Below are 14,686 nucleotides of genomic sequence, written 5' to 3'. Positions count from 1 at the left end.
CGCTCGTTGCGAGTTAATCCTCGAGTATGCAATAAAGCTGCTAAAGTATTTGTGTTCCCGGCGAAATTACCCATATTGAAAATACCCTTCAGCGCTAACAACCGACTAAAGGCTTATATTTAAACATGACCATATATTACATAGACGTACTTTCGCATATCTCATTTTCATGTTAACTAACTTACTACAAAATACCGATACATTCTAGTTTACGTTAACATTTTTAACATATCTCTGTTATTTCAAATTTAACTTCGAATACTTGTATATTCGTATTTATATAAACATAGATAGAAGCTTAATAGCTCTTTTTAAATTACAGTTTTATTTTGTTCCAATTGAAATGTTTTCTACTGTAACTAAACCACGATCTTAATTATTTATATATTTATATAACAAAGATGAATTATTTGTATTTTTGCATACATGAATAAAGTTTAAATTTTCGTTTGAACTACTGTACTCGTTTACAAAAAATCTTTTGCCATTAAAAAGCTTAATTTCCACTAACATAGGCTTCATTTTCACTACATTTTTTTAATGTGGACAAATTCTTGAGCAAAAGCTTGAATGATATACTTGGATTAAAATAATATCAACTACTTACAATTTTCATAAGACCAATAAGTTATAGAGAATTCAAACAGAGCTTTACAACTTCTACTTCAAGCTTAAACTCAAGTAAGCAAACAATAACTTGCTTTCATGTGAAATATTTATTATTAAAAAGCATTAACTTAAAAACAATCTCAACGTCGAACTTTGTGCTGTTTCTCGTATTGATTTTCAATTATAACACTGTAACTGCTTAACTTGGTTGTGCGAAATATTTGATTTTCAAGTAAGGAATACATTTTATAATGAAACTCTTTGAGTTATAAAATAATAATAAGTTGGAATTTATTGGCACTTTCACGAATAAAACTAAGTAATGCAATTACTTTAATTATTCTTAAAGATATACTCGTACAGTCGAGAAGCCGAGAAGCTTAATTTCGAACTGATAGATAAAAGTTGGTGGATTGGATTACATTTCGAAGGATATTTTGAAATCTTAAAAGTTTTAAAATCCAATGGTTTTTTATAACGAAAAAATAAGCTAAAAAGTCATCATCTCTAGCTCACAATAAGTCTCCACCGAGAGGCTCGGAGCCTACCCTAAGTAAGGGGTGACTAGGCCATACTCAACCACGCTGGCCCACTGCGGTTTAGTTGACTTAACACATATCTTTGAATTTCTTCGCCGATACGTACATTTGAAAATTTGAAAAATCAAAAATCGCATTGGTTCATGGCGGGATTCGAACCCAAGACTTGTAGATTACAAGTCAAGTGCTTAAACTACTGAGTCACCGACACTCTCAAAGTAATGCTTACAAAGTAACTTATTTTAATGTAGGAAAGAATTTAATTTAAAAAAAAATTAAAAAAATAATAATTTAAATTTAATTTAAAAAATAAAGGTTAAAAAGTATTCTGAAGTTTTAGACCTGAAATGTTTTATTTATGTCCTGTGATTTATTTCACCTTTGTTGATTTTTTTTACGAAACAAAAAAGGGTGAAGGAAATTATCATTTATCAATGCTTTTGTCAACAGGGCCCCCTGTCAATAACGTAAAAACAATTAATACGTCAATAATTGACGGCCTTTGAACAATAACTTCAATTCTGTAGGAATTTAGGATCCAATTTTATAAAACAAAGAATTATTACCTACATAAAAATACCATTAATTACTAAGTTAATTCAAAACGGCGATAAGTTAAATTTAATTTGTTAAGTTATACATTTTATGGTACATGCAATACTTTTTAATATGTTTTTTTTTTCTGATAAAAGCCTTCCAAGTAATTCTGATTCTTAAACTCAACGGAAAGAAATCTTAGTGCAATCTTTTCTTCCACTTTGCATATGTAAGAAAGAAAATTTAGTACAGTGAAAATTAAAACAAAATAGCTTCGAAATATGAATATTAAGATTTTTAACTGTAAAATATTTTCTTTTTTATTTTGCACAAAGAAAAATATATTACTGTTATAAATAGTAAAACTTGTACAAAAAAGTCACCGGGCTATTAATCCAGAAATATCTATCTCTACTTATTTCGTTAAAATTTAAATACAAGTATAAAATTAAACATTATTACAATACTAAAAGTTAAGTGTAGTGTATAATGAGGTTGTAACAGACACTAGGTGTACATTCATAGCAGCGGGTAAACCGAAAAGTGTAACAATGTTTAGTGAAACAGAACAAAAGGTATTCGCAACGTGCGGAGACCGCAGAGACGGGGTAAATGACGTCACGTGGAGCGTTTTGGAAAGTTGTTTCATGAAGATGTCGCGGCCACATTCCTGTGGTCCCTTGCCAAGCTGCATACCACACTAATGTTATACCGGTCCACACGTATTGCTGCCGAGGTGCTACGTGTTATAAATATCTTAATAAGTGTCAATGACTTTGTAAACGGCTACGGTTATTTAGCATAGCATTATTACAAACTGACGTTTTATTTTACGTATAAGGGATTAGTCTCCATTCAATTTCATTGAATACAATCATACTTTATTAAACCTACATTTGCGTTGGTTTAGAATGATATTTACGTATGTCATATTTAAAATGTATATATAATATGACTTCTCAATTTCTCAATGAAATTTGGTATGAATGTAAAACATAGTCTGTAAGGACACGTACTAAATTTTTTCCAATTTCCCCAAAGACTAAGAAATACAACATAATATAAGTTAGTAGTAAAATAATTATTAATTCCTTCAAATCACAAATAATGAAATACTATTCCATATTGAGTTAATAATAGTTTAGCAGGAAGATCAAAGTATCTCAAACTGTAAATTAAAAATATTTTAAAACCGTAATAGTTTTTACAACGTAATTAAATCATATCTTATCCGACGACCAGACGGAGTTTTTAAGTTCACCGGAGTCTAACTCGTAGCCTGTTTGCTTAAGAGGGGATACAATAAAACTTTGGAGTTTTAAAAAGTTCCAAGTTCCTGCGCTAGATGCTTCGGCTCATTCGCAAAGACTTCTCAACAAACTTTTCATTTGCATCCGTGTGTAACTTTTGTTTCTGGAATTTCAACCACAAGAGGGTAAAAAATGTGTTTCTCCTTCGTTATTCACGTTAAAAATTGTTTTAATTAGCGGCTGAAACTTTTGTTTATGGACGCGGAACGGACAAGCGGGTCGTCTGGAAAATGAACTTACGATTTAATCGAATTAAGTAAAATATACATGCGCATTCCGTAAGCCTTAAGAATGGCAAAATTTATTAAATAATGAGAATAGGGTGCTAATCATATTGATTAAAAAAAGATGCAAAAATAACAACAAGACTATGATAGTGGACGACCTACGAAATAACAGTGGTAGAGCCTACTTTAACATCTCGTCTATGGGTAGCATTGGCTTCGCTATTTTGGTGGATTCAAGTGGCCGCTTGCCACCTTGTTATAAAAAAATAGTAGACTTTTAATGTTTTAATCTTCTAATCTTTATTTTTGGTAATATACTATACGTAGTACTGCGCCTTACGTATGAACATATAAATATAATTGCAAACTTATTCTGTATATGAGGTCTTGTTCGCCGCCGCCAATTATAATTACATCCGCAGTAACATCTGATGCTGAATGCGATGACGTCATAACACTCCTCTCCTCCCCACAACAAAGCTATCTTAATAAAAACTCAGCATTTCTTTGTGTAATATTTGATAAGAAAGTTTCGAAGAGAAATTTAATAACTCAAGAATTTTCTTTTAAGTTTGTTTTTGAAGATTTATTCAACTAAAATAAATACGTTTTTATTGCTTATATAAGAAACAGTAATATCAAATTTGGGACCTAAAAAGGACTAGATTTGAAAAGATTTAATGAAAACCGAGTACACAAAACAAAAAAAATATAATCTAGGTTACGCGTTGATTAAAAATATTTCTGTTTGTAGACAAGTTTTTAAATTAGTTTAGTAGTTTCTTGATTTAACGACATTTGTATAGTTATATATTATAATGAATTAAAAAAATATTACGATTTATTTGTACTTTATCAGTTGTGGAGCCAAACATCGATTGCATTCGATTGCATAAATTTTAATATTAACCTGCGCGCTCGACCGTTAGGAAACTGATTGTAATTGTGTTCATTATTGATAAGCAATTGATGTTCAAATTAAATGGAACTGCGGATCGTAACTAATGTACCTTTAATAATGCATTCAGTTTAATTACTCACGAGAAATGATTATATCTTATGAACGTTATATGCCATTTTAATTAGTAATTTAACCAAATGTAATAACGCATTTTAAGTGGCACTAAGTTAACCTTAATAATAAATTCAATTATTTCAAGTAGCTATTGTGCTATACTATTCAAAATTGATAGCGCGGTCTTCACATGTGTGTGCCAGTTGGACTCATTGTGAAGGAAAGTGTGCTCGGGTTTGTAATTTGACCCCGCAACTTAATCTACGTAGCGTCTCGTACGAAATTCCAATTATAAAAAATTTGGAAGATACTGTATTTAAAAAAAATCACTCACCTGACTCATCATAGGAACCGTGTTGATCTGACACATATATGTGCCGGAATCCTTAGGCTCCACGTTACTGATGTACAGCTTCCACGTGTTGTGGCCGTTGTGACTAACTGACAAGCGTGGGTTCAACGTCACCATGTGTGTATGAATCGCCAGGATAGCCTTCGTATCAGATTTTATCCAGGCCACCTAGAAAAAACTTCAATTAGACCTATCCTTCAATATACAAAAGCATTACAATACTAATTATTAACCTAAAGTCTAATGCAATTTAAAAAAAATAACTGGTAACATTTTTTTATTACTTTATTAAATTAAACTTATGTGATCTATTACAAACCCGTTAGATGTTATTTTGGGCCAAGATAACCTCATGTTAAAAGAAATTGCTCATTATTTCTAAGTCTAAACGTTAATAAGAATATTTTTACCTTATAACTGCTTAGATGGTTGACTGTACACGTGAAATGAACATCTCTGCCTTGGGCGACTGTTAAATTCTCAAGCGGTGAGAGGAACTCCGGCTCTTGTTCGCTATACCCAGAACCCTGTAGTTGTCCTGTAATCAAATTTATATATTGAACTAATGCGTTGAATCTGTATGGACTACGTATAAGTAAAAAGGTTTTAGATGATCTATGAGCGTACTGGCTACGTGATTCTGTAGAATGCGTTGCAACGCATTTTCAACTGAAAAGAGAGGAATACATATGTATATTAATATGTCGGAGTGACGAGCGGCTTACTGAATAACACCAAACAATTTCGAATATTGCCAGCACTCAATTTTATTATTTGATAGCAACTTTAGTCGTAAAATTTGCTTGATACTTGTGTATGACGACTTGTTTCCTTACAAATGGCGTTAGACGCCAAAGTGCTTGTTTTTGTTTATAAATAACTTATTATTTAAAATGAATTACATTTCCAACTTAAATTCTTGACTTGATGACAAATTGATCTGGAGATAAATTTGTATGAAAACACGATCCATTTTTAATATTACTCATTAAAAAACAACTAATAGTATTATAAGTAACGATATTAAAACATAATAGCAAGAATAAAAAGGACGAATTATGGAAGGAGGTTAACTTCTATTACGCAAAGCTGTTTCTCTGTATATTTACAATAATTTTCATTATTCCATCAATTTCCATATTATTTCTGATTTAAATTAAAAAAGGAGCTTTGATAATAAAAATCAGAAAGTAAGTTTTCAACACGGTTGAAAACTGAATCGTTCGGTACACTGTGCAATTTTTCGCGTGGGAAAAAAGGGTTTCAATTGAATGAATCTGTTTTATTTTCAACGTAACGGAATACAAATAAAAGAAATAGAGGCCAAATTGGCCTTTCAAATTGGTTGAAATTGGGTCAGGCTTGCACAAACAAACAAGAGTGGTGAAATAGCCCACGCTGCTGCAAGCGTTAACAATATTTTTGATTTCAATTTATTAATAAAAAATGTTTACAGACTTATTTTATAAATATTACGCATGTCTATTTATAACAAAAACATTTCCTATAGCTAGATAGGATTGGTTATCTCGTCTTCACGCACAATTGTAATTAGTTTTTTTTATTAGACGAACGTGCTGACTTTTGAAGTTATCAAGACTTTCGTTTAGTACCCTGATTTTGCATAATTTCACTATAAAATTTAGAGACACAATAGCTCTTTAATTCGTACTGTGTCGGGGAGAGATGATATCGCATTGTAGTGGCTCGGGGTGGCAGTCACGTTTGCGACGATTTTCTTATCTTAAATATTGTCAATAAAATCATAAAGCGACGCGACGGTACGGACATATAGCGGTAAAGAACGGACATATACTATTTTCACACATAATTTTATTTTCATGTGTGAATCAAGAATCAGAATATACATCAGCAAATTAGATACAGTAAGCTTAATTCGATTGTGATGCGTCCCAAATCATCATTTGTTTTGTCCCTCGCAATGAACAGGCGTCAATTAGTATCCGACATTTAAATGCGGCCGAGCGTTTACTCACACCCGTGATTCGGTTTTCGGCATTCGGTATTCTGTGATTAGGGATCTGAATCGAGAAAGGTTGGCATTTAAAAAGGGTCACATTAAATGTGCCATACTGTGACATCAAAGCGATTAATGGCTTCGCGCAGGATTGTGGAACGCCGCGATATTTTTTATTTCAATTCAGCTAAATACGATGTTTGACTTGGACATTTATTTCGCATTCCTTTTACGGTTTTGATTGTATTTAAATTACAACAAATACAATCACACTTTAACTTCGTCGACATTTTGTAAAAATAAAACTATTTAATGTAACAACATTATTAAAATTTACCATTGCTTAAAGGTAAGAAACCCGTAACATCTAAAGAATAGAGGTAGGGAGATGTGACAATATTCTGGTACAGTAAACTGGCTAATTTGAATAAATATAGATATCATAATATACGTTAGTAATCAGAAGCCAACGCAATTTACCGTCACATAAATACAATTAACATTATAGTTTACATAATCGATCTCTAACATACTAAGTCTGTATTAATTAATCCTTTAACTGCAGTCAATTTGAAATCCAATTTACGTTAACAGGGTAATTCAAAACTACACATACATTTAAATATTTCCTGAATTCTTGTTGCACGGATACAGATGTCTCTGTCGTTCACGGAAATAATTAGGATTCACACGTGACATGTGAAAAGGGTAAAACTAATAGGTCTCAAGCGATTACGTTTCTATAAAGAACATTTGAGAGGTATCTTGATATTATGGTAAACAATATCAATATCAAATGTGGGAGCAAACGATAAATAGATTGTGCGACAGTTAATATTATTAATAGTACCAAAACATAGTCATGTCTCTGATTCTCGATCGTAAAACAGAAGAACAAAAGATGACTGACAGATCGATGTAACGCCTGATGAATACATCTTGTTCCTTCAACAGTCATGAGAAATACACTAGTAGTTTATCTATACGTATTAAAGTCTATCGAATTGTAGACAAACGCTTCTACAAAATTGAAATAATACAAAGCTTAAAGTTATAATAACAAATTGCTGCCTTTTATGAAATAACACTGCAATGTATGACCTCAATTTCAGTCAAGAGATTTCATTAGGGCTAACATAATTTCCCAAAGCACTGCAATTTCCCGAACAATAATGGAACAAAACATCTAAGCGTTTGTTGGGAAGGCAGGCGCCTTTGTCTGGACGAGTGCATGCGTCAACCCAACTGTATCAAATGAAAGTTAATAATGCCTCGATAGTAGCACTGTTCTTTATTATTTACTCATGTCTTGTTATTTACTTAAAAACTAGCTTTTACCTGTGACTCCGTCTGCGTGAAATTACAAAAAAAAGTAGCCTATGTTTTCTTCTAGACTATGTCACACATTTGTGCCAAATTTCATCGATATCCATTTAGCCGTTTTGGCTACAAACTTTAACAAACATCCATCCATCCATCCACACTTCCACATTTATAAGAGAGTAAGATTTATCATTCCGTCATATAGCTTACAAGAATAAAGCGGTTGTTCATCAAAAACAAAGAGTAAAAACTTTATTTTTAAATTTAATACCCAACAACAAAGTAATCAAATAAACATTTTGGTTATAAATGTATCTTTCAGTGATAATATGTTTTTCAATTTAAATATAGAAAATGCAGTTAAATTTTATAATTTATGCAGACCACATAAATTATTACAGGGATCAAAATTAATTCAACCAATATTAATTGGATGCAGTAATAAATAATCCTGGTTCATTTGCATTAATGTAATAAAAATGTTATAAGCTTATTAAAATAAATAATCCACGTGCATTCCGTATTTTGATTGGGATTGTAGCCGATTACGAATTCCAATTATTCAGTATTTCACGCTCATCGACGCCAATAATTACATTCTGATAGAATGCATTAAATCCACCGCTCACACGTCCACTAATTTCCATACAATTAATTCCATGATTAGTAGCATCATACTGTAGCAAATTTTACGGTCTATTTCAATTAACATTCCGGCCGCATTATTTACGTTTTATTTGAAAACATAAAAGCATTTTCATTAAGCGACAATAATGAAATTGTGGAATTCGAGGTGGGCAAGCGCTGAGATGAGTGAGCCCAAAACAATTAAAAGAAAACTCTGTATAAAGTGTTTTCAATTAAACTTGGAATCCGCTAAGCTAACGCTCCATGTGGATTTCTAACTGCAAGCGTCTTGGATACGTGAGACAATTGGGAATAACATTGTTTCTGAAACTCCATACGGAGCATTCTTATTGCTTAGAAAATAAGAATAAACATACATGATTCCATTATAATACAACTAAGCGTTGCTCGCGACTTCGTCCACGTGACATTAAAAAATAATAAAAGGTCGTAGCCTATGTTACTGATGCCGTAGCTTTTTAATGGCGAAAGAATTTTTGAAATCGGTCCAGCAGTTTTTAAATTATTTCAATACTTACGAAAATACAAATCATTCTTCTATATATTAGTATATATATTTTATGGAAGATTTAAAAATTGATTGTTAGACATCTAAAATTTATTCAGTCGATAACAAAATTAATATCTTCAAAGAGCTTGTAACGAAGTATCGAAATTGATATTAAGCTTTTCATCTTAGTTAGTGATAGGACACATTAAGCTGGACCAGGCGCAAGGCTCTTTGAGGTGTCTTAATTACAGCAACGTCGCTGAAATTTAACAGAACCAATCGATCATAAAATTACCTCCTGATACGGCAATATTTTTAATTGGATGATTAATTTAGGTATATTGAAAGAATAATACAACTATAAACAATAAATGCAGAAGATATTTATGAAGGTCTCCTTAAAACTATACAGGATGATGTAGAATTGTAGACAGTTACATGCAATATTATGGGATTCCAAATCTTAATGATATAATATTGAGCATGCGTATAATATGTATTAAAATAAATGAAAATAAAAAAGGTAACTTTTACGATATTTTAATTCACATCAGCTATAAGGAAATTCATGAAAATACCGGAGTCGTTTTCTTCGGAGCGTTTTTAGCAAGTGAGTGACGTCAAAGTCAGTCACGTAAACCGCATTCACTTCAATCAAATCAACGTACCTAAGTCTCGCTTCGCTTACTTTCAGCTTCAATACATTTTACTTTCATATACTCGGCGAAAGTAGCTTTTGAAGTATTACAACATTTTAGGAATGCTATTCAGAATATTTCTTTACCTTTTACAGGTAACTAGTCACGTCCAATACTTTTGTGTTACATAAAACAAATGTAAGTTACCGGTTTATGATTTAATTTTAGGCAATTATGAAATGTCATACGTCTTTAAAGCGCTTGACCACGATAGCACCTGCTATGGGTAACTTTCAGAAAGACGGTACTTCTTCATACTAAATGCCTTACTCTGCTCTTGAAGACCCCGAAAGCATATTGGGATAGAAAAACAGATGCTGGAATGTTTCAATGCTTTGCGCTACGCAAAATTTATGCTTCAAATCACTTTATTCGGAAGTGACAATAACCACAGAAACTTGGATTCCAGTCATATTCCTGAAAGTATTATGATAAACGGTAATAGAAGCTGTGTACGGTGAAACAGCTGACGGTTGAGTCTATAAGATTTCCTAGCTCCTAGATCTCACTTCGCTATCAAGACTTTAGGACATAGATAACAAGTACAGTGAGACGTTTATATATCATTTCATGTCATAGTACTTACCAGCTACTATTGTAAGCAGGGCAAAGGTTGACACTAGCGGTAGTCCTCCTGTCTCCAATGATGCTCTTGTTCTTCTCGTTGATTCCACCATCTTCAATTTTTCATACACCGATCTCTTTTAACTTAAGTTCCGTACATCGTACTCTACTAAGTTTTTATTCAAATTATTAATGAGTAAATGTTTACGTTCTGTATAATTTCATTTTTCAATGCAGTAGTGATTAAGAGAATTTTCTTCAAAACTTCACCGTCGTCATTATTTCCAAGAAAGCTTCAAAGATGCATCTGTAACAAAAGACACAAAGAATTATTATTTAATCGTTAAAGTAGAAGTTGATGGATAAAAGAACTTTTCGTCTTTTTATTTGAAACCTAATACGACCGTATAGCAATATTTTTAAATTAAAATGATGATAAAGCAAGGGCCCTAAAGTTTTTCAAAACAATACGACTAAAGATCAATTAAAAAATTAATTACAGGTCTTCTATTAAAGGTTTTCATAAAGTCAGACACCATATCAGCCTTTTCTCTGATGTCGCAACTTTACGCATCAATAATCATGTATTGGCAAGTAAACGTAAAAGTCGCAAATCGCCAGTGACGAACAAAGCAATGCTACAGAAATGATGAAGTAAAGACTGAATTATCAAGGATTGATAGCACTTCAAGTCAAGAAGAGAGCCAATGAACAGTCCATATCTATTGAGTAACAGTACGGGAGAAGTTTTGAAGTATAAGCCGCTTATAGGCTACAGTGAGGGCGATGACCCCTTAAACACGTTACAATGTGTCAAGATCCAACAGGAGAAAGACTGTGCATACCGAAATAATTTAACTTTTTCTCCAGAAATAGATCAATACATTACATTTTAATACGAATAAGTAGTTAAACAGCGCTACGTTCAAATAAATGGGGCTGCAGAGAAATGCAAAAGATATGCGTTTAGAAACACAAATAACGTTTCCATGCCACGTCCCCATGAACAAACACATGGTAAGTTTTTATTACATCAGTTTCCGCGGCGAGCGTGAGCAAACTCTGATAAAACAGGAACGATTGCCACCGCCCGCGTATATTGTTTCAAGTGTTGTGTTCCATTCCGATAACTCTCTACTTTTATTCCTCTATATCTATAATCTAAAACCCTAACTCTTTGTGCTTCTGGCAGAGTCGTTTTTTGTGGTGTGGTTTTAACTGAAGATTTTTTTCAACCGAGAACTGTATTCCACGTGCATCAGTGAATGAGTTGTACTGCATATAAAAATGTAACTAAATACCATTACATATTATGTGAACGTTTAATTATTGAAATAATACAAATTCTTTAAAAATGTTGTTGCACTGAAATTCGCATATGTAGTTAAATACAGTTACTTACAATGAAAACATGCTGTGAATTATGTTTTTCTTTTGTTTTTTAAGTTTATTATAAGAAAAAGTAGAGGCAAAAAATCAATCCAGACATGTAATTGTTTAATAAACCGTATCCGGGTTAGAGGTCGGCTCGATGCGGCGCGTCTTTAGCGATCGGGCGCGACAATAAACAATACAAACAGCCGGGCCTGCGTTTGACACCAGCCCGTTCCGAGTGGATTAGAGTGCTCCGTTGGGAGTTCGGCAGCATTTAGACAACGTAATAGCCTTCCGCCGTGACCTGCTTTAGCTGAGACAAATTGAGATTTACTGGATTGCCTCTAAGGGATTTCGAATTGGTCTTATAAAACTAAATGGTTTTACTCTTATGTGACTGTTCATGGAAATATATCACGCAAAGTAATTGAAAACTTCATAAGAATACCTATAAATATATTCTAATATTAAAAAGAAGAAAGATTTGTATTTTTGTATGTATGTATTGAAATAACTCAAAAACTACTGGGCCGGCCTAACAAAAAATCTGTTAGAAAGGTAATTTATCTGTGAGTAGCATAGGCTATATCTTTTTTATTATCTTCTAATTTCACACGAAGTCGAGAGTATCATATATTTTATGATAAGCTTCAAAACATTTCGTTTCTGGTTTTGTTGGTTATTTTTTTGTTACAAATTCCATACCATTACAATACATATTCTTAAATAAATAACACATTTCTAATAATACGATATTTATTTGTTCTCTACCTACTAAAGCAGTTTGTACACAATGTCGCGAGTACGAAGTCTCTACAAACGCTTATCTGGCACGTGGCACGCCGCCGATACGAGTTACATTCGCTCCTAACTCCGACTGCTATTGTCGCCTTCACATTGTCTATGCTTACATCCCAATTCCGATTAACGTTAAACTAGAATCAAGTATCCATTGTTCGAGTAATAACTATTCGATGTATTCATAACTATTTGCCTTACGTTAAGATTATTTCCTCCATTATACAAAGCAAACATTCTCATCCAATATCTACGAGATATTTGTTTATACAACTTGATATTAGATCTCTGTAACTTTAATAAAACTGGGGGATCTCTACATGTTTGTTTCACTGTTTATACTACCGAAATTATTGGCAATAATAAAAATGTTTATTCTATTTAAACATACAGTTTTCCATTTTAATTTAGTTCGAACTTATTTCAGATTATTTGGTCGTTATTATGAAACACTCCGTCCGCGTGGAATTAAAAAAAATTGAGTAGCCTATGTGTTCTTCCAGAATATCATCTACATCTATGCCAAATTTCATTGAGATCCATTCAGCCATTTAGGCTACAAACTCTAACAAACATCCATCCATCTAAACTTTCGCATTTTTAATATCAGTAAGATTTCGATTACCCAGTATCCGATTATATAAATTAAAATTATTATTTTTAACATAATTCAAATGCGCAAATAAGCCCTTCGAGGTAGTGTTGGTCATCGGTAAAAACTTATGAATACGCTTTTTGTTCAGTATCTGAATATAATGATGGCGTGGGGAAAAGAGGTCAGTGGTATGAAGTTTTTTGTTCCGGCAACACATGACAGCTGTGAAATATTGATAATTGATGACGGTTTAAGCGATAACACGCAGTACAGATCTGCTGAACGTTAAATGTCGAAATAATCTGAATCAAATGAGGTCAGAAGCATCACGCGCGGTGATTTCGTGCCTATTTCACTGCGCCATTACCGTACGCGAACAAACCGATTTCAATCTAAGTTATTAACAAATGTTGATTGATTTCCAATGATGTACATATATCATTGGAAATCAATCATATTGAAGATCAGAGAGTACGTAATCAACAAAATATACTTTTATTACGAAAAAATCATTCTGGTTAGAGTAATTCGTAGACGCTGCTCCGCCGTAGAACCTCTACGAGTTACACTTTATATTGGCTATGGGTAAATTAGTGTTACTTTCAGTCTTTTCATTTGTTTTGCTCTAGTCTACTTATATGCTACGTTTATGAGGACTACGAAAAAATTCCCACAAATCTCCTTTGCAATTGCGAATGTTTGTAAATATCAGTTTTTCAATCGGTATTTAAGATATTTACGTATTTCTAAAACCTTTTCATTAAAATTATCCGCACGAACTATTCTACCTTGGTCGACAGTTTCTTAATTCGCAATTCCAACGTTAAATTGTTCGGTTAATTACTGCTATTGTGGTGGACGACGGCAGCCCATTATTCACAATCGCGCTCTAAAAAATTCGCTGAAAAATTCCCCGAGAACCGGTTGCTAAATCACAATAAGTAATTAGCTTATCTGTTGGCGTCACGCGCAAGGCGCCCTCTAACTCTAAGGGGGAAGGTTGTGGATGAGTTCGCGTCTTACATTAAGCTATGTTAATCTTGACTCTGTTTAATAAACGAAGTCTTTCGGATTAAATAAATGAGTGTTAGCAAATTTTGCGGTCAGCGTTCGGTTGAGAGAACATTTGCTTGTCTTTGTTTTGATTTGATATCCAGTTGTTCAAACTGATACAGAAACATTCTGAAAAAGCATTCTACGTTATTTCTAGATTTAAAGTTATTCTAGTTAGAGCCATTTGATAAAGAAATGTTTATGTCACAATACAAAACAGAAAAAAAGTACTTTTTATTATAATTTTTATAAAAATACATCAAATTAAATGATTTTATTTTTCAATTATAATCGTTCTAACGGTACATAAAACACACTGATATGAAAATAATAATTCGTAATAACCTCAGTTACATATTAATAATACCTGGTTTAGACAATTTTAATAGTTAAAAACATCTCAGACTATGACTTGCTTAAAAGTTCTCGATTAATTACATTCATTGTGGTGAAAACTTCGCTCGTTAACTTACGATTTTACCCTAAATTTTCATTTGATAAACCGGCACCTCCTTTTGGAAACTTTTTAAGTTGCCGTTGCTTGCCAGGGGCAAGAAACTGGAAATCCGGTAGGAT

The 14,686-nt window shown here is 32.7% G+C and overlaps 1 protein-coding gene across 1 annotated transcript in view; it reads right to left on the bottom strand.

Moving 5' to 3' along the window:
- LOC106106234 (lachesin-like) overlaps positions 1 to 10,593 on the bottom strand; it is a 21,208-nt gene extending 10,615 nt beyond the window's left edge. The window contains exons 1-3 of the mRNA XM_013286785.1: positions 10,313 to 10,593; positions 5,000 to 5,127; positions 4,572 to 4,757 (exon numbers count right to left, since the gene is read on the bottom strand). Of these exons, the coding sequence (XP_013142239.1) occupies positions 4,572 to 4,757; positions 5,000 to 5,127; positions 10,313 to 10,403 (405 nt within the window). The 5' untranslated portion in view covers positions 10,404 to 10,593. The remainder of the gene's footprint in view (positions 1 to 4,571; positions 4,758 to 4,999; positions 5,128 to 10,312) is intronic.
- Positions 10,594 to 14,686: the final 4,093 nt, after the last annotated feature.

The sequence above is a fragment of the Papilio polytes genome, unplaced genomic scaffold, assembly GCF_000836215.1.
Source record: "Papilio polytes unplaced genomic scaffold, Ppol_1.0 DF822289.1, whole genome shotgun sequence".
NCBI lineage: Eukaryota > Metazoa > Arthropoda > Insecta > Lepidoptera > Papilionidae > Papilio > Papilio polytes.
Note: the sequence above shows the minus strand (reverse complement) of the source record. Positions and strands in the feature narration are given on the sequence as shown.